Source organism: Eretmochelys imbricata, chromosome 23, assembly GCF_965152235.1.
Source record: "Eretmochelys imbricata isolate rEreImb1 chromosome 23, rEreImb1.hap1, whole genome shotgun sequence".
NCBI classification, from domain to species: Eukaryota; Metazoa; Chordata; order Testudines; family Cheloniidae; genus Eretmochelys; species Eretmochelys imbricata.
In genome coordinates, this window is record NC_135594.1 from 6,833,303 (window position 1) to 6,856,491 (window position 23,189).

The 23,189-nt window shown below is 47.5% G+C and overlaps 2 protein-coding genes across 3 annotated transcripts in view; one reads left to right on the forward strand and one right to left on the reverse strand.

Annotated features, from left to right (window-relative positions):
* LOC144279285 (uncharacterized) overlaps positions 1–23,189 on the forward strand; it is a 281,818-nt gene that overhangs the window by 20,274 nt on the left and 238,355 nt on the right. The gene's annotated exons all lie outside the window — the stretch shown is intronic.
* LOC144278972 (uncharacterized) lies at positions 3,816–19,030 on the reverse strand. 2 transcript variants are annotated; one of them, XM_077840372.1, is made up of 5 exons: positions 18,838–19,028; positions 16,571–16,653; positions 15,745–15,871; positions 7,006–7,119; positions 3,816–5,583 (listed from the first exon to the last, which is right to left on the reverse strand). In XM_077840372.1, the coding sequence occupies exons 2-5, from the start codon at positions 16,634–16,636 to the stop codon at positions 4,376–4,378; spliced, it is 1,515 nt and encodes a 504-aa protein (XP_077696498.1). In that variant the 5' UTR covers positions 16,637–16,653; positions 18,838–19,028; the 3' UTR covers positions 3,816–4,375. The 2 variants fall into 2 exon arrangements, 1 of the variants encoding a protein (XP_077696498.1); XR_013348640.1 differs by lacking the exons at positions 3,816–5,583; positions 7,006–7,119 and adding an exon at positions 12,349–13,215 and having other exon boundaries at positions 18,838–19,030.

The following is a 23,189-nucleotide window of genomic DNA, read 5'->3' on the forward strand; positions in this document are numbered from 1 at the left end:
CTTGCTGGAACCCTGAGGAGGGCTCCCTCAGGAGTCTGTCACCTGTCGCTGGAACCTTGCAGGGTCCCCCCGTCACTGCTGTGGCTGGAACCCTGTCAGGGCCCCGCTGGTTGCCAGCTCCAGAGTGCCGCAGCCCCTGGGGCTGAAGCAGAGAATGTCATGGAGGTCTTTGGAAGTTATGGATTCTGTGACTTCCATGACCTCCGTGACATAAACATAGCCTTAGTTATTCAGAAACTTCAGTTTAAATGCACTGGCTTGTATAAAACAGAAAACAAGTTTATTAAGTACAAAGAAACAGATTTATTAAGTACAGGTAATGAGGCATAAAAGTCAAAAATGGTTACAAGAAAAATAAAGATAAATGCTCACTAACACATACTTAAGACATTTTTAGTTTCAAAGCAAAATTTTCTCACCTACATGCTTCAGCGGTCTCACTGACCAAACTCTTTAGGCCAGGACCCCTCCCCCAAAGCTCGACAGCTGTGTCATTTTGTCTTCTTAGTGGCAGAGAATGCAATGGACAGGGAGAGAGAGGGAAGTGTTTTGAGGGGTGTCTGCCCCTTCTTTTTATAGTCCTGTTCCCCCTTTGAGAAGCATTTCCAGCTGGGAGCAAGCCTACAGGCAGTCTGTGTGGACAAGAACATGCTGTTTCTTTGCTAAGGCCTTGTCTACACTACACAGTTTTGTCAGCAAAAGGCTGCTTTTGCCAACAGAACAGCGGGGGTGCACACGCTACAATGCTACTTTTTGTGGCAAAACAAAACCACTTAGATGAGAGAGACAGAGCCTCTTCCTGAAAAGTTGAAGTGACAAAGCATCAGTATATATACTGCAATTCATTATGTCGCCATAACTGGCGTCCCCCAGTATCCCAGAATGCCCGCTGTGACCACTCTGCTCACTGTTTTGAATTCGGCTGCCCTGCAGGCATGTGCCGCTCCCCTTTCAAAGCTCTAGGAAGTTCTGACGGCTGAGCATGCTGCTCTGTTCCGGCAGCAAAGAGCAAATCATTAACGTGGAATCCTCCTGCTCTCCCCCACACTAGGAACACAGCGGCAGGTAGGCTGCTGCTGTGGGTGGGACTGCTCTGCTGTGCAGAGGCAGGGGTAGGGTGTCCTACCTCAGAACTAGTTGCTGTCTGAACTTAAAGAAACAGGATGCCAACATACTCACTCTCCCTCAAAACACACTCTGTCTTTGTCTCTCCCCCCCCCCCAACACACACTTCCATTGAAAAGTGGCTGGTAATCTAGTAGGATGCCCATGGAACAATGGGACTGAGAAACCTGCATCATGTGTCGCTATACCTGCTCCATAAGGCATTGCAAGCCCTTCCCAAAGCAGCCTGTCTCCTGCTGCACGGTGCACTGCTTTCTGTGTCAGTGCAAGACCTACTAGTGTGGATGCGCTCTGCCAACACAAGAAGCATAGTGTGAACACGCAACAGCAGTTTAATTAAAGCGCTTTAATTAAAGCGGCCTAATTTTGTTGACAAAACTCTGTAGTGCAGACAAGGCCTAAAATGCAGGTATTTTTGCTCTGGCCCCCTTTCCTGCCAAAGAATGGCCACTTAGCAGGTAATGGTGCACCAGCCTTGTTTACACTTGGCTGAGGTGTCATTTGCCCTTGGTCTCTGAGGAACTGCTTTTGGCCATTCCTCAGATTTATCTGCCAAACATACTTTTAGCCATGATTTCAGCTTGTTTATTATGTTACATACAATGCTGCTATGTGTACTTTTCCATACTATTGATCAGCAAATTATGGATTTTTAAATGGTACCTCACAAGACATGCCTTATACAAAAAATACTGTAATAGTGTGCAGGGTGTGAACAAGTCTGTCACAAGACCCTGCATCACAACTGCCTTGGGAAACACATATATGAGCCTTTTGCCTAGTTCCTAATCACTTACTGAAGAATCCTGTACCCAGATCATCTGAGACAATATTGACCTAAACAATTGAACAGCACTGTGACTGTATCCAGTTACTTCCATTAGTTGTATAATTTGGGGCACGCTGTTGTTCACCATTTCAGACTGGAGATTTAAAAACAGTTGGTGATATGTCCAATAACTCGGAGTATTCTCTCCTGTTGACTGAACTGCACTTGAAGTTTCTCCATGTCATCATGGCGGGGGGGAGGGGGGAGGGAAAAAGCAAAAATAAACTGAGAAATGGCTACTTGCTAAAACAGTCATTTTCTCAAAGTCCCCAATAAATCAGAGCCACAGTCTGACGAATCAAATTAATATCCTGTTATGTGACCAAATGGCACTCAAAAAAGAAGAAAAACCCACATCACAGAGAGATATGGTACATCCAGTTTCATAGAACTAGAAATTCCAGAGCATGTGTTGAATGTGTTGACACAAAACCAAGACAAGAGATTCTCCTCTGATCCATTCAAACCTGCTTCACTCATTAGTGTTGAGTTGTATTATTTACAAAAGTTCTAGAATCATTGTAATGAAAAAACAAAAACAGAACAAAACAAAAACCCAGCCAACTTTCCCATCTGTAAACCACCCCATCTTAGTAGGAAAACTCCTTTGCTAACAGTTGGAAACTGGGATTTAAACTCCAAATGATGGCACTGTGTTTGAGATCCATTCAAATTCCCTTTCCAGGTCTCTGCCAACTTCATTTCAAGACCTAATTTACTAGGTTTTAAGATCAAAGAAAACAAAGTGTGAGTCCCAAGCAGAGGACTGAGAACACTGACACAAATGACACATTGAGAGGTAGAGTTGTAGCATGTGTAGAAGATAAATTCTACATGGTTCAAACAGAGGAAATACTGTTGAGCTAATTCTGAACGTGGGAATCCCTCCAACTCACCACTTCAGGTGTCACAGAAGTTGAAAAAACGTATTTTCCTATCCCTAATCCTGCTCCTTGTTATATTTAAAATAAGAAAAATGATACAAAACCCAACTGCTATTCAGCACAAGCCAGTGCATTGTGAGAACAACTGGGAATGAGACAATTTGTCCCTAGTGGGGGAACCTGGTGACTAACAATCAGTTTACAATGGGAGGAAAAGTATGAATATGATGCTCCAAATATGTTTAGACTAGGAGAAGTTACGGAAGTTATGTCAGGTCTTGAGGAAATTTGCTAAATTTCCCTGGCCACTATACATGGGCTATTTTCTTTCTTGAAAAAATAGTTGTGTTTTTACATCAAGATAGCTAACCAGTGCAGTCAGGGCCCAGGTAGATTTAACTTCTATGCACCTAGTTGAAGTGCCTCCCACTTCCCCACCTGGGGCTGATGGACAGTCCTGTTGGAGGGACACACACTTCCATGACATAGGACAAAGGAGTTGGTGAAAAAGAAAAAATTCTGAGATTGAGCCCAAGGAAGGGTGAGTGCAAAAGGGAAAAGCAGACAACTCAGCTGGTGGAGCTGAGAGACCACGATGACACAAATGCTGCCTTGAAGTTCATTATGAAGGAATTAGCAAAAGGAAAATAAAATCTTTTCTCAGCCCTAATCAAGGTTTTTATGGTATTTATCTCCCTTGCAGCTTGTCTGATAATAAATAAGGGCTGAACTCTGACAGAATTTCCCACATTCAGAGAATTCATAGGATCTCTCCTTTGTGGATCCTTTGATGCCCACTAAGGTGTGAGCCATGAGCAAAGGTTTTCCTGCACTCACAGCATTCCTAGGGGTACTCCCCTTTGTGAATTTTCTGATGTGTATTAAGATTTAAGCTCTTGAGTGAAGGTTTTCCTGCCTCACATCATTCATAGGAAGAACAGGAGGACTTGTGGCACCTTAGAGACTAACACATTTATTTGAGCATAAGCTTTCATGGGCTAAAACCCACTTCATCGGATGCATGCAGTGGAAAATACAGTTATATACACTATAACGAGAGTGATCAGTCTCTTGTTGGACTGCTGAACTGGAATTAATTTGCAAACTGGACACCATTAAATTAGGCTTGAATAAAGACTGGGACTGGATGTGTCATTACACAAACTAAAACTATTTCCTCATGTTTATTCCCCCCTCCACCCCCCCCCAATTCCTCACACATTCTTGTCAGCTGCTGGAAATGGCCCATCTTGATTATCACTACAAAAGGTTTTTTTTCTCTCCTGCTGGTAATAGCTTAACTGATCACTCTCGTTATAGTGTGTATGATAACACCCATTGTTTCACGTTCTCTGTGTGTGTATATATCTATCTATCTTCCTACTATATTTTCCACTGCATGCATCCGATGAAGTGGGGTTTAGCCCACGAAAGCTTATGCTGAAATAAATGTGTTAGTCTCTAAGGTGCCACAAGTCCTCCTGTTCTTTTTCCGGATACAGACTAACATGGCTGCTACTCTGAACCCTGTCTGTCATCATTCATAGGGTTTCTTTCTTGTGTGGATTTTCTGATGTGTAATAAGGGTTGAGCTCTGAGTGAAGGTTTTCCCGCACTCACAGCACTCGTAGGGTTTCTCCCCTGTATGGATTCTGTGATGTATAATAAGGATTGAACTCCGAGTGAAGGTTTTCCCGCACTCATGGCATTCATAGGGTTTCTCCCCAGTATGGATTCTCTGATGTGTAATAAGGTGTGAGATCTGAGTGAAGGTTTTCCCGCATTCACTACATTTATATGGTTTCTCTTCTGTATGGATTCTCTGATGTGAACTAAGGTTTGAGCTCCAAGCGAAGGTTTTCCCACACTCACTGCATTCGTAGGGTTTCTCCCCTGTGTGGTTTTTCTGATGTTTAATAAGATTTGAGATCACAATGAAGGTTTTCCCGCACTCCCAGCATTCATAGGGTTTTTCCCCCGTATGGATTCTCTGATGGCTAATAAGGGATGCCCTTTGAGTGAAGGTTTTCTTGCATTCACAACATTCATAGGGTTTCTCCCCTGTATGGATCCTCTTATGTGTAATAAGGTTTGAGCGCTGAGTGAAGGTTTTCCCACACTCACAGCATTCATAGGGTTTCTCCCTTGTGTGGATTCTCTCATGTGCAATCAAGGTTGAGCTAAGAGTGAAGGTTTTCCCACATTCACAGCATTTATAGGGTTTCTCCCCTGTGTGGATTCTCTGATGTGCAATGAGGGTTGAGCTCCGAGTGAAGATTTTCCCACACGCAAAGCATTCATAGGGTTTCTCCCCTGTGTGGACTTTGTGATGTTTAATAAGGGCTGAGCTCTGAGCGAAGGTTTTCCTGCACTCACAGTATGCATAGGGTTGCTCTCGAGTATGGATTCTCTGATGGCTAATAAGGTGTGAGTGCCTACTGAACTTTTCCCCACACTCAGTGCATGTGTTATTTTTTTCTCCCATGGGTATTCTCTGCTGGGCTGTGGTTTCCTTGAGGCCTTTGTGAGTTCCGTGATAATTAACAGATTTACCAAATTTCTGCATTGGCTGGTTTCCCTGCCACTTCTCTGGAATGTGCTGACTTTCACAGGCTTTTCCCTGCTCACAACTCCTGGATACACTCCCTTTGCATCTTTGCAGTAACGCCCCAGTTGGCTCCACTTGCTCATCATCTTCCTGCTGAGGATTCTGCTTCATGGTCTCACTCACCATCCCATCACCTGCTAGGACAGAGAAAGAAAAACCTCAGAAACAGGAATTGATAAGGGGAGAACAAATTAAAAAAGCAGCTGCAGATGGAAAAAAAAATCCCCAAAGAGGAGAGAAGAGGGGATCAATTCTGCATCCAGTTTGCATCCAAACACTCAGGGAGAAGCGAGTTCAGGGAAGGGGCTTGTGATGTTATTGACATAATCTGGGACCGTGTAGATCATTGTTGCAACCAAGGTCCTGTAGTGGCACCAAATCTTGTATAAAGGGGGTCAAATAAGGTGTCTAAGACAAGGTTATGGTTTGCTGGTTATGATTATGCTGTCTATATGTGTGTATCATTTTTGTAGTTAAAGTTATGAATATTGGCTCTATACTGTCTGTATTTCAAACTTATGCTATGCTTCTGAGTGACACCCCAGACAAGTTGGTGTCAGCTCTGCCTAGCCTGCTTGATGGCCCATTAAGGACCATCAGCTATACAACTGACCCATTGAGAGAAGGCAGATACACCTTGTGTCAGCAAGGTATGCAGGGACTTGCCCATGTGACTCCAAACTCCATTTTGCTGTAATTTTCCACAGTAAGAACAAAGAGATGTTCTTACACCTGGAAAAGACTATAAAAGGCCGATGCCTCATCTCCATCTTGTCTTCAATCCTGCTTCTTACCTCTGGAGGAACTTTGCTACACTGAAGCTTTGAACCAAAGACTGAAAGACCCATCCCAGCTGTGGATGCACTCCAGAGACTTGATTTGAACCTGCAGTTTATTCGATCACTGTTACAAGCCTGAACCAAGAACTTTGCCATGACTGTATGTCATTGATTCCATTTAACCAATTCTAGCTCTCATCTATATCTTTTTCCTTTTATGAATAAACCTTTAGATTTTAGATTCTAAAGGATTGGCAATAGCGTGATTTGTGGGTAAGATCTGATTTGCATATTGACCTGGGTCTGGGGCTTGGTGCTGTGGGATCGAGAGAACCTTTTTTCTTTTACTGGGGTATTGGTTTTCATAACCATTTGTCCCCATAACGAGTGGCACTGGTGGTGATACTGGGAAACTGGAGTGTCTAAGGGAATTGCTTGTGTGACTTGTGGTTAGCCAGTGGGTTAAAACCAAAGTCCTCTTTGTCTGGCTGGTTTGGTTTGCCTCAGAGGTGGAAAAACCCCAGCCTTGGGTTGTAACTGCCCTGCTTTAAGCAGTTTGTCCTGAATCGGCACTCTCAGTTGGGTCCCACCAAAACTAGCATCGTTACAGGGCTACTGCCAGGAGGTAGGATGGGTAGGAAACCATGAGCAATCTGCCCTGAGAATACGACACCTGGTGGGGACAATCCTGAATTCAGAGACCTCACAAGGTCTTTGTTGCGAATCCCAGCTTTTCCTTCAGGTACTGACAGTTTCTGAGTTGGTTTAATGATTGCTCACCTGTGCAGATGCTGCTCAGGATCTCTCTTTCCTCTGATCCCTGGAGATCTGAGGCCCATGGCTCTTCCCCTCGATCCAGTTGGGAGATTACATCAGGTTTGGAAACTGGAAACCCTGCCCAGGGGAAAGAAGACAAGTGAGATCAGGTGAATTCATAGGACATTTGTCACCCACTCAGAAAGTTCTGTTATTTTAACTCCAGACCATATTAAATGAGTAAAATCCTGGGGCCAGTTCCCCAGGTGCTCAAAGGTGCAGGACACTCTTCTTATGAGGAATTTAACTGTGCCCATGTCTACTGGGAACACACATTGCCAGACACTCATGATCAAAGGGGCTCCTAAAACCCAGAGCAGGTACCTCCATATCCCAGAAAGGGAAGACTCCAGTCAGTGTGGGCAGGCTGAAGCCCAGGGAACTGGGCACAGAACCTGTGCAGGCCAGCGAGGGTCCCGAGATGAGCCCTGCTGGTCTGGCTGAAGACTGAGCCTAGGGAGGCCTGCTGAAACACCACCAGCTGCGGGTACCAAAATGGGCCCCAGCTGGGTGGATGAAGAAGGCAGTGCCTCTGGGAGAAGCCTTTTAGAGCTACGGCCCCATACCAGGGACTGTATACCCTGGAAGGGGGGGCAGTGCATGTGGCTCGGCCGGAAAGCTGAGTTGCTGAAGACCTGCCGAGAGAACCATTCTGGGGGTGGGCTTGCGCTTGCAAGAGCTGGGTGCCACCCTGAAAAGAGACTGTGATTGCAGGCATATCGACCAGAGAAAAGGAGGTGCTCACGAGAAGTGGGCGCTGACCCCGTTACAGATGGTATGTAATATCTGGCTAACATAAATCCTAGGAGGTGTTATGAACTTCAAAGGACTCTGAAAAAAATGTGCTAGACAAAATTTAAGTGGGATTCCTAGAAAACACTTGGGGGAGGAGAAGTCAACTTCTCACCTCCACAGCAAACCCTATGGAAGCTGCACCGTGAGGAGAAACCATTGCCTGCTGATCACCTGTTACATGAAGACAAGTTCAGAGGCCCAAAATGGATAGAAGAGTGACTCACAGATGCATGGGCAAGCTTCTTCTGAGCTAACAACTGTTAGCTTGTGACCACAGGGTAAAAAACTCTTGGTGGAGTTTGAAGGTCTGTTCACCTGCTTTAGCCCTTGGTGGGTTTGGGGTGATCTCTGGTAAGCTTATTATCATGCATGTAGGTTCTTATATTGTTTTTAATATGATCTCTCTGTAATGCTTTTACCCTGATTTTATCATTGTTTTCTGGGAACGGTCTGTGCGGTAACTTAGGTACGCTGCTCAAAGCCCCTGAGGAAGGAAGGGAAAGCGGGCTTGCTGAGGGGATCTGCCTTGCTGGGGAATTCACAGTGTGGGAAGGGAGATGTGCAGCCTGGAAATACCCCAGTCAGGAGGGAGAGACATGTGGGTTTCTACCTCAGAGAGGTGACTGCTAGACAGCCTGAGAGTGGGTGCCCTTGCTGGACCACAGAGGGGGAATACAGGTACAATGACCCTGAACAGTGACATGGGGAGCAAAGGATACAATAAGACATTTGTCACCTTGATAGACAGTGGTCTCTGGACACCAGTACCCTAACCATCATCATGAGTTTGTAGGTGTCCTAGAACAGAGGAGCTGTACAGAGGGATGGGAAGGAGGATAATGAGGTCGCTCTGGGGATGTTTATGGGGCGCTCCTCCAATGAGCAGCATGGGAGAAAGCAAAAAACAACAGAAATGTAGGGCTGGAAGGGAGCTCAAGAAGTCATCAAGTCCAACCCCGTGCTGTGACAGGACCCAGTGAATCTAGATCCCTCACAGGTGTTTGTCCAACTTGGTTTTTAAAATTTCCAATGACAGGGAATCCACTTCATTCCTTAGAAGCTTATTCCACAGTAAACTATCCTTAGAGTTAGAAACTTTTTCCTAATATCTAACCTAAATATCCCTTGCTCCATAATAAGCTCATTAAGGACCTGGCTGAAGAGACCTCTGAGTCATTATCAACAATCTTGGAAGATGTCTTCAGGTCAGCAGGACCTGATTAAATACATCCAAGAATACTTAGGGAACTGGCTGAAGAGAACCCTGAGTCATTGGCAATTATCTTTGAGAACTCATGTAGAATGGGAGATATCCCAGAGAACTGGAAAAGGGCAAATATAGTACTTATCTATAAAAAGGAAATAAGGACAGCCCACAGAATTATACACCAGTCAGCTTAATTTTAGTAACTGGAAAGATACTGGACCAAATAATCAATCAATCAATTTGTAAGCATCTTGAAGAAATAAGGTGAAGTACCTGTCACCATAGATTTGTCAAGAATAAATCATATCAAACCAACCTAACATCTGTCTTTGACAGGGTAACAAGCCTTGTGGATGCAGGGAGCACTAGATGTGATATATCTTGACTTTTAATACTTTTTCCATAAACAAATTAGGGAAATATAGCCTAGAAGACCTTCAATAAGGTGGGTGCACAACTGGTTGGAAAACCATAGTCAGAGTAGCTGTCGAAGGACATATCAAGTGGGGTCCCTCAGGGAATCTGTCTGCGATCCAGTTCTACTCATTATGTTTATAAATGGCTCCAATAATGGCATGGAGGGTACACATAAAGTTTGCAGACAAACCCAAGCTGGGAGAGGCTGCAAACGCTTTGGCAGACAGTATTAGAGTTCAAAATGATCCTGACAAACTGGAAAAATGGCCTGAAATAAATAGCATGAAATGCTAGAAGGACAAATTCAAAGTAGTACACTTAGGAAGGAATAATCAATTATACAAATATAAAATGGGAAAGGACTGTTTAAGGAGGAGTACTGCAGAAAAGAATCTGGGGGGTTGTGATGCTCTGCACCTCAGAGGAAACTCCCAGCACCCACATGTTCATCCTCGTAAAATGATAGCGTGGTATCCAATGCAAAGTTTGTCACATCAGGTGTCTTTGGAAGGCTCATGAGGTACTGAGCATTCTTGTTATAGTGATGTTATAGGTTATAATTTCATATGTATATAGTTATGAGGCTGAAAATGTATCCTCGTGGCTTAAAGCAAGCCCAGAAAAAAATCTCCAAGAGCAGAGAGGCAATTCACACCTCATCAGGGGATGTATGGGACAAACTCAGCCCAGCCTCATAGGAATAAAGGACACTGGCCTAGGCAACAACAAAGGATCTGCTGGACTCTCCAGTGAGTCACCCCCCCCTCCTTTGGTCAGTTTCGGACTGCAATGAGGTAATGGTCACCTGACTCTGAAGGGTGGGGGCAAAGCCAAGAGGGAAGAAAGGACACGATAAAAGGGAGAGATGTTTGCCATGCTCTTCCTCTCTCTTCCACCTCCATCTTCATCCATCACCCCCAAGTGACTGAAGCACTGATCAAAGGGGAGAACCTGTCTGAAGAGCAACCAGCCAGGCTGTGGTGAGAAGCATCTAAGTTTGTAAGGGCATTGAAAGTGTTAAGATCAGCCAGCCAGTGGAACGTGTTTTGCTTTTTTTTTTTTTTTTTCATTTGACCAAATCTGACTTATGTTTTGACTTATAATCACTTAAAATCTATATTTATAGTTAATATATCTGTTTGTTTATTCTACCTGAAGCAGGGCATTTGATTTGAAGCCTGTCAGAGACTCTCCTTGGGATAACAAGCCTGGTACATATTCATTTCTTTGTTAAATTGACAAACTCAGATAGCTTGCAGCATGCAGTGGGCATAACTAGACACTGCAAGACGGAGGTTCCTAGGGTTGTGTCTGGGACCGGAGATGTTGGCTAGTGTCATTCGGTTGCACAATCTAAGGAGCAGCTTACATGCTAGAGGCTGTGTGTGAACAGCCCAGGAGTTGGGGTTCTCACAGCAGAGCAGGGTAAGGCTCTCTCCCAGAGTTGAGGATTGGAGTGACCTAGCAGATCACCGGTCCAGATAACACCAGAGGGGAATGTCACAGGGTTGTAATGGATCATAAACTAAGTAGGACTAAACAATTTAATATTGTTGCAAAAAACGTGAATATCATTCTGGCATGTATAAGCAGGAGTGTTGTAAGCAAGATCCGAGAAGTCATTCTTGCACTCTATTCAGCACTGATAAGGCCTCAACTGGAATAATGTATACAGTTCTGGGCACCACACTTCAGGAAAAATGTAGACATATTGGTCGAAGTCCAGAGGAGAGCAAAAACCAAAAATGATTAAAAGTACAGAAAACATGACCTATGAGAAAAGACTGAGAAAACCAAGGGTTTTTTTTTAGTTTGGAGAAGAGAAGATTGGGTGGGGGGACATAACAGTCTGCAAGGCTGCAACATAAAAGGCTGTTATAAAGAGGAGGGTGCTAAATTGTTCTCCTTATCCACTGAGGACAGGACAAGAAGTAAAGGGCTTGAATTGCATAAAGGGAGATTTAGGTTAGACATTAGTACAGGGGTCTCAAACACATGGGTTATTTTCTGTGGCCCGCCAGCTCCCCGCGGCAGCCCCCCCCCTCCAGCATTTACCTAGAATGGCTCCAGCCCGGCGTGCACCGGGGGCAGGGCAGGCTCCCTCCCTGCCTGACCTGCCCCTGCGCCGCTCTGGGAAGCAGCCAGGACCTGGGGGAGGGGGGCTCAGGGGTGTTTGTTGCCCTGGCCGCTCCTCCAGGTACCTCCCACGAAGCTCCCATTGGCTGCGGTTCCCCGTTCCCCTGTAGGTCCCGGCTGCTTCCCAGAGCGGCGCGGGGGCAGGGCAGGCAGGCAGGGAGCCTGCCCTGCCCCTGGTGCGCGCTGGGCTGGACCCACCCCCCAAACTCCTCCTGCAGCCGAACCCGCTGCCCTGAGCCCCCTGCTGCACCCCACACCCCTCCTGCAGCCGAACTGTCACGGAGTGTGGGGGAGTCTGGGGCCTGCACCCCTCTTCCTGGGATTCACTGTGACTCTCAGCCAGCCAGTAAAACAGAAGGTTTACTGGACAATAGGAACACAGTCTAAAACAGAGCTTGTGGGTACAACCAGGACCCCTCAGTCAAGTCCTTCAGGGGGGCAGGGAGCTTAGACCCCAGCCCTGGGGTTCCCTATGTTCCACCACCCAGCACCAAACTGAAAACAACCCCCCCCACCCCCCAGCAGGCTCTCTCCTACAGCCTTTGTCCAGTTTCCCAGGCAGAGGTGTTACCTCTCCCTCCCCCTCCTGGCTCAGGTGACAGGCTCTCAGGTCTCCCATCCCCAGTGAAACTCCCCTGCCACATTCCCAGGTCAACACTCCCCCCTCCCTGCTGCGTCACACAAACCCCCTGCCCTGAGTCCCCTGCCACACCCCTCCTGCAGCCGCACCCCACCCCCCTGCCCTGAGCGCACTGCCGCACCCCTCCTGCACCCCAACGCTCCCTCCCAGTCTAAAGCCCTGAGCCTCTGAGGGTCAGAAGCCCTGAGCCCTCGCCCTATCCAGGACCCTGACACCCCTCTCCTCCCACTGCAGCCCCAACCCCTGTGGGGTTTGTCTGCACTGCTGCCTGATTGAGGACTTCTGGTTCCACAGGGTGTCTGGTTGACTGGTAAGTCTGTAACTCTGGTGTTCATATGTTTGAGGTTCTACTGTATCCACTGGATCACTCTTGTCCATATGTATGTTGACTCCCTCAGTGAATTCTAATAGATAAGGCATGATTTCTCTTTACAAAAGCCAAGTAGACTCTTCCCCAACAAATCGTGTTTATTTATGTGTCTGAGAATTCTGTTCTTTACCATAGTTTTCTGCCAATTTGCTCGGTACCGAAGTTAGCCTTCCCAGCCTCAAACTACCAGGACCCCCTTGGGAGCCTTTTTTAAAAATTAGTATTATATTAGCTATCCCCAGTCTGGTATAGAGGCCGGTTTAAGTGGTAGGTTACATATCACAGTCAGTAGTTCTGCACTTTCCATGTATGAAAAGTATTTTAGTACTACTGGGTGAATACCATCTAGTCCTCGTGACTTATTCATGTTGAAATTATCCATTTGTTCCAAAACCTCCTCTATCGACACCTCAGTCTGGGACAGTTCCTCAGATTCACCAGCTAAAAAGAATGGCTCAGGTTTAGGAAAGTCCCTCACATCCTCTGCAGCGAAGACTGATGCAAAGGATTCATTTAGCTTCTCTGCAATGGCCTTGGCTTCCTTGTGTGCTTGTTTAGTATGTCAATGACCAAATAGCCCCACTGATTGTTCGTCAGGCTTCTGATGTACTTAAAAAAAAAATAAAAAAAAATTGGTGTTAGTTTTAGTGACTTTTTGTAGTTGCTTCTCAAATTATGTTTTTGGCCTGCTAATTATACTTTCACACTTGACTTGCCAGAATTTTTGCTCCTTTTATTTTCCTCAGTTTGACTTCCAATGTTTAAAGGATGCCTTTTTTCACCTCTAACTGCCTTATTTACTCTTTAGCCATGGTGGTATTTTCTTAGTCCTCTTACTGTTCTTTTTGTCCCCATTTGGGGGTACACATTTATTTTGAGCCTCTATTATGGGATTTTAAAAATGTTTCCATGTAACTAGCTTTCTCACTTTTGTGTAGTTTCTCTTTCTGAAGTTAAATGCTATAGTGGTGGAGTTGTTGGTACTCTCCCCCCTTATAATGATGTTAAATGTAATTACATTATGGTCTCTATTACCAAGTGGTTCACTTCTTGGACCAGATCCTGTCTATCACGTAGGACTAAATCAAGAATTCCCTCTCCCCTTGTGGGTTCCAGGACTAGCTGCTCCAATATGTAGCCATTAATGGTTTCTAAAAACTTAACCTCTGCATCCCATCCTGACGTGACATCTACACAGTAAATATGGGGATAGTTGAAACCCCCAATTATTATGATTGAGTTTTCTATTTTAACAGCCTCTCTAATCTTTCTGAGCATTTCATAATCACCATCACCATCCTGGTCAGGTGGTCAATATCATATTCCTACTGCTATACTCTCATTATTCAAGCATGGAATTTCTATCAGTAGAGATTCTATGGCACAGTTAGATTCACTTAAATTTTTTTCTATATTTGACACAGTTTCTTTCACAGTTACTCCTGGGGGAATTTTGTGTCACTGTGCATATGCAGAATTCATGTCCCCTGCAGATTTCTTTGCTTCCCCGCAGAAAAACTACTTCTGACAGGGAAGCAAAAGGAAGCCGCAAGAGTGGCCAGGCACCCCTCACGGCAGCGCAGGCAGGTTGGTTCAGGCACCCGGAGCAGCTGGTAGAGACATAAACCACCACCAGGGGGCAGGAGGGGGAGGAGCTGGGCAGTCGTGCATGTGAGAGAGACACTCTGCCCCTCCTGCTTGCTATTGGGGTGTGTTCGGCATGGAGGGGCAGGGCTTCAGGGTATTTCTGATGAGTTAGGTATGGGGCAGACTCTGTCCCCTCAGGCAGAGAAGAATGTAGCAGCCTGCCTGCTTAGTACATTGTTCCTATTGTCTTTGTGAATTCCCCTAGGAGTATAAAACAGGTAAAAGTTTGAAGGTGCCTTTACAGTGCCAGAGCGCTGGAAAGGACAGTGTGGCCTTATAAATGCTTAGGGGGCTTCCGTGATTAGAACGAGCCTAAATTTTTGGACTAAAAAAAATGTGCTGCATGAACTCCTTGCCACTGATATTTCTGGAGATGGTCAGTAGCCAAGACAAATTGTGAGTCTGATTCCCCAGCCCCACTTGCTCTTCAGTTGCCTGCGATGTAACACTGAGCATATTAGCCAACAAATATATGCAGCCATAACCAGAAATAGAGTCAAACCTAGCTACATTACTGTTAGGCAAGGAGGCTTGGGGAGTTCCTCCCATACTCCCCACTCCCATTCTCTATCCATTTTATTGTAGTTTAAATTACCTATATAATTGAAACAGCATGATTATATTGCGTTATTCTGACAAATAAAATTCGCAGAATTCCCCCAGGAGTAATATAGTGCCACTCTGCCACCAGCACAACCTACTTTGTCATATCCTATGTCATTCCAATTCCTATATCGTTCATATCTTGTCTCATTTATTATAATCATTTCACCAAGTTTCTGTGATGCCTATCATATCAATATCCTCATTTAGAAGTTACAAACTAACACCAGGTTGGTTTTTGTTTTTTTTTTTTAAGTACATCAGAAGCAGGAACCCTGACAATCAGTGGGGCCACTGGGTGACAGATGTGCTAAACAAGCACTCAAGTTCACCCATTTTAGGGAATAGTTGGAACAACTTGGCAGAGCTGTGATTCTGATATGAAGAGAGGTGCATGTGAAACTTGAAGGAAGAGGTATTCCTCACTTCAGTGAGGAGTATTGTAGGTAGGCCAATAAAGGTGCACAAGGGTGTGTTCTTGTCACGACAATTGTCAGCAGTCTGGTGGCATACATGCAAGTGGTCTCCATGAGGGGTAAGTGACTCAGAAGGAATCCTCAGTGCAAGAACAAAGGGGTGGTAACATTAGGGAAGTCGGAGATGGATTGTGTGCAGTAGGCTCAGTGTTTGAGTGCAGGCCAGTGGTATGTAGCTTTTGCTTTCTACACTGGACCAAACTCCAAGTTTTGCCTTAGCAAAGAGAAGGTATTAGACTTTATGCTATACTGCTCCTGTGCTCTGTAGTGGGGAGGATAGAGTGCTAATATTTATCATTGGTCTCTTGAGGTGTTGCTGAAACAGGGCACAGTTGAGGTTGCATTGTGGGGTGTTGTGAACCTTAATTCCTCATTTTCCCCTTCTAATAACCAAGGGGATGGGAATCCTTACCCAGCGAGGTCACATTCTCATAGTTCTCCTGCATAACGTCTCTGTAGAGGGCTCTCTGAGCGGGGTAAAGCAGAGCCCACTCTTCCTTGGTGAAATACACAGCCACCTCCTCGAAGGTCACTGGTCCCTAAAAGAGCAAGAACCTGCTACTCAGTACCTGCTACCTAGTGACAACATCACTCTTGACAGGAGAGGAGGTCCAATCACATGGAAGCTCTGGGAGGCAGGCAGTGAGTAGAGTCCCATCCCCACACCCTCAGAGCAGCCAGGAAGCATCAGGGTGATGGGAGAAAGAGAGAGCCCTTCTAGCAGAGAGAAGAAGCAGTGGTCTTCCCATTCTCATCGCTCACCTAACTAGTTAGAAGCTGGTATAGGAGATGGAGCCTGCAGCAGGGCCCAGGGACAATTTCCTAGTGGGAATCCCAACACCCTCTCCATTACCAGCATCTGGAGGGGAGGGGCTGAGGTGTCTTCCTTGGACCTCACTGTGGGGTGCCCCTTCTTATCTCACAGCAGCGAAGGTTCAGGCTATAGCACGTGGAGGTTGGTACGTTTTCCCAGCCCAGTTCCCAGGGGTTGTTTCCTGTTTGACAAATTACGGAATTTCCATCCACAAACCCCAGGGCTCTGCTGCTCGGATCTAGGCCTCACAGTAAACAAACCACAGCAAGTTTGTCACACCCTGTCCCCCCACTTTCTCCACCCTGTGTATTTCCCTAAAACCTCCCACCTCCAGATCAACCCCCGAGAAGTGTCCACTTCCTATGTATTTATTGCCCTTCTCCCTCCAACAGGAACCCACCAACAACTCTCTGATAATCCGTACCTCAACTGGCTCCATTGCAGCCATTTCCCTTCCCTGGAAGGATGGAATGATCTGGGAGCAAAACATGAATGTTACGCTGCAGCCTGTTATGGCAAAAAGGGCGACAGAAGACATGTCAGAACAGGAAATAAATTCACATCACAATTCCCCCCAGGCTCTTTCCCTGCATACTGATGTCCTAGACCCAGGTAAATAACAGAAAAATTCAAAGGATACTTAGTAACGGGGCAGGGGAAGAGCAGGGGAGGGCATGTGTTAGAAAAAGAATTCAACCAAACACAAAGTGTCCAATAAGTTCTTGGACTGTATTGGGGACACCTGTTTCTTTCAGAAGATGGAAGTAGTAACCAGAGGATGGCCATTTTACACCTGATTCTGACTAACAAGAAGGAATTAGTTAGGAAATGGAAGGTGGAAAGCAATACGGGCAAAAGTGATCATGAAATGATAGATTTCATGATTGTAGGAGTAGCAAAAATTCTATGAGTAGCAAAATAAGGACAACAGACTTCAAAAAGGCAGACTTCAACACACTTGGAAAACTGGTAGGTGAGGTCCCATGGCAATAAAATCTGAAGTGAAAATTAGAGTCCAGGAGAGCTGGCAGTTTCTGTGAGACAATATTAAAAGAGCAATGGCAAATTATCACAAAGTGAAGGAAAGATAGAAAGAATAGTAAGCGGGCAATATGGCTTTATCAGGAGCTCTTTAATGACCAGAAAATAAAAAGGAATCCTAAACAAGTGAAATTACAGATAAATTGCTATGGATGAGTACAAAAGAGTATAACACAAGCATGTGGGGACAAAATCAGAAAGTTTAAGTCACAAAATGAGTTACGCCAAGTAAGTGACAAAAGACAATAAGATAAGAGTTCTATAAATATTAGGGCTGTCAAGAGATTTAAAAAATTAATCCAATAACAAAATTCTGCTCAACGCACAGCGGCTGCCAAAAAAAGCTAACACCACGTTAGGATTCCTAAGGAACGAGATGGAGAAGAACACCAAACATCTGTATACAAATCAAGGGGACAACCTCCAATATACTGGGACCACCATGGCTACTACTGCACTGCACACAGGATATTTTATATTAATCTCTGAGAACTGGGGAGGAAAGGGGCAAAAAAGAAATATTTGATAATATGATAAAAAACAATGAAGATCTGAAGGGATTTTATATCCATATTAAATATGTGAGAACATTGGGACAATTTGACAGGACTGTCCACAGAAGTTCAACAAACAGACAGTCATAGTGCACCACCAGTCACATGGGCAGCAGGGAGCCCTTTGGGGAGTTGCTTTAAGAGGGTACGTGAGGGTGGTATGGAGCAGGAAGGCTCCCTGGCAATGGAGGGGGGCCACAGCAGGGGCGTGCAGGTGACTGGTAGCTGGGGGGAGCTGCTTTGCACGTAGTGCGGGTGTGTGCGTGGGGGGTGTGGGGAGGGCAGTATCTGGGGCTGTGTGACCTGGAGCTGGACAGTCTCCACTGGGGACACTTTCTCCTCCTATGCCCTTCCAGGCCTTGTGGCACCTCAGAGACTAACCAATTTATTTGAGCATAAGCTTTCTCTAAGGTGCCACAAGTACTCCTTTTCTTTTTGCGAATACAGACTGACATGGCTGTTACTCTGAAACCTTCCAGGCCCTGTTGTTGGTACAGAACGGCCACCCCAGAGGCGGCCGCGTCTCGGGACCCTGCGACCTGCCCCCGCTAACCCCCTTCCCGTTTGGGGAATGACTCAGTTTCCCACCTAACAAAGGACAATTTGCAGCAGGGCCAACGGGTGGGGAAATGTCCCACCTCCGAGGAGATTTTAAATGGACCTTGGAGAATGGAAAAAAAAAGGGGGGGGGATCTGAGCCGGAGCCTAGAGGAAGGGTCAGTCCCTGGAGCGAAAGGGGAGACACCTGCCTGGGTTTTACACCCCGCACTGACAAGCGGGGAGAATTGTATCCCTGCTGGAGAGACACGTGGCCAAACCAAAGGGGGGGTCAACAGCGCCCCCCCATCCGCCACGGGGGGTTCCAACCCCCCCCCCACATCTCCAGCCTGCCCCCCCCGACGCACACACAGGGGAACCCCCTGGGCCCCGCCACCTCTGCCCCCACCCGCGCCCCCCGAGCCGGGGGCCGCGGCCCCACCGCTGTCCAGGCCCCTCCAGCCCCGGCGCGTCCCCAGCGGCTGCGAGACCTGCGGCCCCCGCGGGCCCTTCGTGCAGCGCCGCTGTCCCGCCCGGCCCCCGCGGGTCTCTCCGGCACCTGGTGCCTGCGGCTCCGGGCGGGGGCGGCGGAGCCCGGGGCGGGTCCAGCCGGAGAGAGTCCCCCGGGCCCGAGGGAGGGGGAGGGGCGGTCGGGCCCCTTCTTGGCTCCGTCAGCCCCGGGCGCGCGCCAGCCACGGGGACGAACGGTCCGCGGGGCCCAGCAGCAGCGCGCGCGCGCGCGCGCGCACCCGGCCAGCGGCCACCCCGCCCACAGGAGGCCGGCGTGAGAGAGGGCGAGAACTACGCTTCCCAGCGTGCCCCGGGAGGCGGGCGGACGCTGCGCAGCCGCTCCATGCGCGCGCGAGGGCCGCGCTCGGCCCCGTCACCGCCGCTCCGAGGACCGTCAGGAACTACACTTCCCAGCGTACCCCGGGGCCACCCTGGCCCCGCCCCCCCCGCCAACCTCTCCCCCCCAGTCCCCTCGTAGAGACCCCCTCCCCCGCTCTGGCAGGCGCCCCTCGGAGCCGCTCACCCCGCCCTGAGCCCCCATTTAAACAGCAAACTCCGGTGTCCCGGGGGGGCGCAGCCAGGTGCCTGGCAGGGAGGGGGGCGGGCCCACCCGGGCACTTATTGACCCTGTCACTGGTCTCCTCCTTCTTTGCCCCGTTTTCTCCCTAATTCTCCAATATCCCTTTAAAATCTCCTCCGATTTGGGATGTTTTCCCGCCTGTTTCCCCTGCCGCAGATTCTCCTTGTTTCGGGGGGAAGCAGGTACCCCCCTGAGAAGGGGGTCAATGGGCGCAGCTTGCAGAGCCCTGCGATCGGGCTGCGTCTGCGTCTGGGGTGGGCGATCCGCTCTCTGCCGGCCACGAGGCCTGGAAGGGCACGGGAGGAGAAAGTGGCCCCAGTGGAGACTGCCCAGCTCCTGGCCACACAGTCTGGGCCACGGCCCCCGCCCGGTGCCCAGTGCAGCTTGCCCCAGCTGCCAGTCACAGAAGATTAGGGTTGGAAGGGACCTCGGGAGGTGTCTCGTCCAACCCCCTGCTCAAAGCAGGACCAATCCCCACCTAAATCATCACCTGCCCACCCCTGCTGTGACCCCCTCTCCATTGCCCGGGAGCCTTCCTGCTCCATACCACCCTCACGTACCCTCTTAAAGCAACTCCCCAAAGGGCTCCTTCCTGCCCCTCTGACTGGTGGTGCACTATGACTGTCTGTTTATTGAAGTTCTGTGGACAGTCCTGTCAAATTGTCCTAATGTTCTCACATATTTAATATGGATATAAAATCCCTTCAGATCTTTGTTTTCTATCACATTATCAAATATTTCTTTTTTTGCCCATTTCCTCCCCAGTTCTCAGAAATTGATATAAAATATCCTGTGTGCAGTGCAGTAGTAGCCATGGTGGTCCCAGGATATTAGAGGCTGCCCCTTTGATTTATACACAAAGGTTTTGTGTTATTCTCCATCCCATTCCTTATGAATCCTAACATGTTGGGGTTGAGGTTCCTGGGAGCTGCCACCTCCATTGTGATCTGTGAGCAGCTGCTGCTCCCTTCAACTACCTGAAGGTGGGTTCCAAAGAGGATGGAGCTCGGCTGTTCTCAGTGGTAGCAGATGACAGAACAAGGAGCAATGGTCTCAAGTTGCAGTGGGGGAGGTCCAGGTTGGATATTAGGAAACACTATTTCACTAGGAGGGTGATGAAGCACTGGAATGGGTTACTTAGGGAGGTGGTGGAATCTCCATCCTTCGAGGTTTTTAAGGCCCGGCTTGACAAAGCCCTGGCTGGGATGATTTAGTTGGGGATTGGTCCTGCTTTGAGCAGGGGATTGGACTAGATTAGCTCCTGAGGTCTCTTCCAACCCTGATATTCTATGATCTTCTGTGATTCCCCGGTGGTTTCTGGGATTGAGATTGAATTTGAGTGAAGCTTCCTCTGTGCCCAGTCTCCAGCTGTAATTAGCTCCATAGGCTCCATCTGAGTTTCAATGAAGTCACACAAATGAGGGTCATTCTTGGCAGTTGCCAGCTTGTGCAGATCAAGGAGTGACTGGTTCACATTCTTCTCCAGGTGCAAGGCACACTCCATTGCTGTCAACCCATTCTCACAATCATCACGAGACTCCAGGTGACTGATAAAGACCTCAGGAAATGTGCTGGGGATGGGCATGAAAGTGACTCTGCACAAACAGCCCCTCTCACCCGCACATCTCTCCTCCCCTTAGGAACTGCAGGAGCCTGTCCAGCCCTAGGAGAGCGAACACCTACGAATGGCTGTCTGTTGGCTGGGGGGGGGAGGGACAGGGGAAGGGAGACATAAGGAGAGAGAGACTGAAAGAGGCAGTGGGAGAAATAATTGTGGGGAGAGATTCCCAGATCTCTAACCTGCCCACACATACTTATTGTGCATTTTTATTTTTTGTGTCACAAAGGGCCAGTTCCACCTGCTTTCCATCTACTTCGATATCAGCAGTGTAGTTCTCAAAGACTGTTGGCATGTAGACCTCAGGGAACTGGTCCTTGCTGAACATGATCAGCGGGCAGGTCTTGCCACAGGCACCATCTCCCACAATCACCAGCTTCTTTCTGATGGCTGCCATTGCTCGGCCACGGGACTCGCTGGCTCTGGCTGCTCAGGCTCCGCAGCACTCCTGGGCAGATTCACTTTCCTGTGAACGAGGTGAGGTACAGGGAGAGGAAAAGCCAGTTTCTGACTCTCCCTGTACCCCCTGCTGTGGGAGTGTTCTGCCCTGGGGACAATGTCAGGGGGAATCCCCCAAAGTCACTTCTTTTGTTCTACTCTTATCTCAATTTGCAAAAAGAAAAGGAGGACTTGTGGCACCTTAGAGACTAACCAATTTATTTGAGCATAAGCTTTCATGAGCAAATAAATTGGTTAGTCTCTAAGGTGCCACAAGTCCTCCTTTTCTTTTTGCGAATACAGACTAACACAGCTGTTACTCTGAAACCTATCTCAATTTGGTTTCTTTGTTACTGGGAGGGTTTTAAAATATCTCTCTGGTTTAGTGCTAGTGGGAGGGGCTGGGTCAATGCTGTAATAAAGTGGCCAAACATTTCCTCAGAACAGAGTCATAGAACTGTAGGGCTGGAATGAACCTTGAGAGATGATCTAATCCAGCCCCCACCACTGCGGTGTCTGTCCATCCCGCCCTTAAAACCTCCAGTGATGGCCATTCCACAACCTCCCTTAGTAACCTATTCCTGTACCAAACTAGCCTTTTTCACAAGCAAGTCACATGACTGACTCAGATTCAATTTGTGACTCACTATAACCCCCCAGATCATTTTGAGTAGGGCTGCCCCCTAGCCAGTTAGTCCCCATTTTGTAGTTGTGCATTTGATTTTCCTTCCCAAACTGTAGTACTTTGCACTTGCCTCTATTGAATTTCATCTTGTTCTTTCAGATCAATTCTCTAATTTATAAAGGTCAATCTGAATTCTAATTCTGTTATCCTATGTGCTTGCAACTCCTAGATGGTGTCATCTTCTAATTTAATAAGCTTACTCTCCACTCCATTATCTAAGTCGTGAATGAAAATATTGGCTAGTACCAGATGCAGGACTGGCTCCTTTGGAACCCCGCTAGATACATCCTCTCTTTGAATACAGTCTTTCAAGAAATTGTACATCCCTTGTAGTCCTTACATATGTAGTGCTCCCTCTCCACCCGGTTACCTTCTTTAATGCCAATATGCTTACCGGTTTTGATGGACAGGTCTGGGTTCTTCTGGATCCCGTCACCCACTCAGTATCTTCTTTATTTTTCCCTATGAATTTATTTGGCAGTGCCTCCACCCTCCTCACTCCTTCCTGGCAGGGTCACCAGGGCAGCTTGGGAGGAAAATTCTAACCACAGGGTAACCCCCACTTACTTGCCAGATAGTTGGAGACTCCCAAGAAACATAAAACACTATTCTTAGGGTCACCAGTGCCCATGCTGATAATACCTGTGACTTTCCCCAGTCATGTGACCTGATGTAACAAATGTAAGATCAGTGTCCCGTTGGTATGCGTACTTTGTTAGAGCCCTTGATGACCTATGACCACAATATCTTCTCTGCAGTGGTTTAGCAGTGTGGCTGACTGGGATCAGTACAGCCCAAAGGACTCACAAGTGGGAGGAGGTGATAAGTCCCTCCCAGGTTTAATACGCAGCAGGTTATAAAATCCCCAAACCCTTACTCCCTGGCTTAAGGACACAGTTCAGGGAGCAGGGGGTCCCCAAAACAATTTCCCTGACTAACTAAAAGATGGTGCACTCACAAACTCCATGAACGATCCTCAGGTTCAGACTCTTGACTCCTCGGTCACTGCAGAGGGGCTGATCTCTGCTGGCAGGGATCCTCTTCAGTCAGGAGTCAGGCTGCTTTTGGTCTCAGGATTTC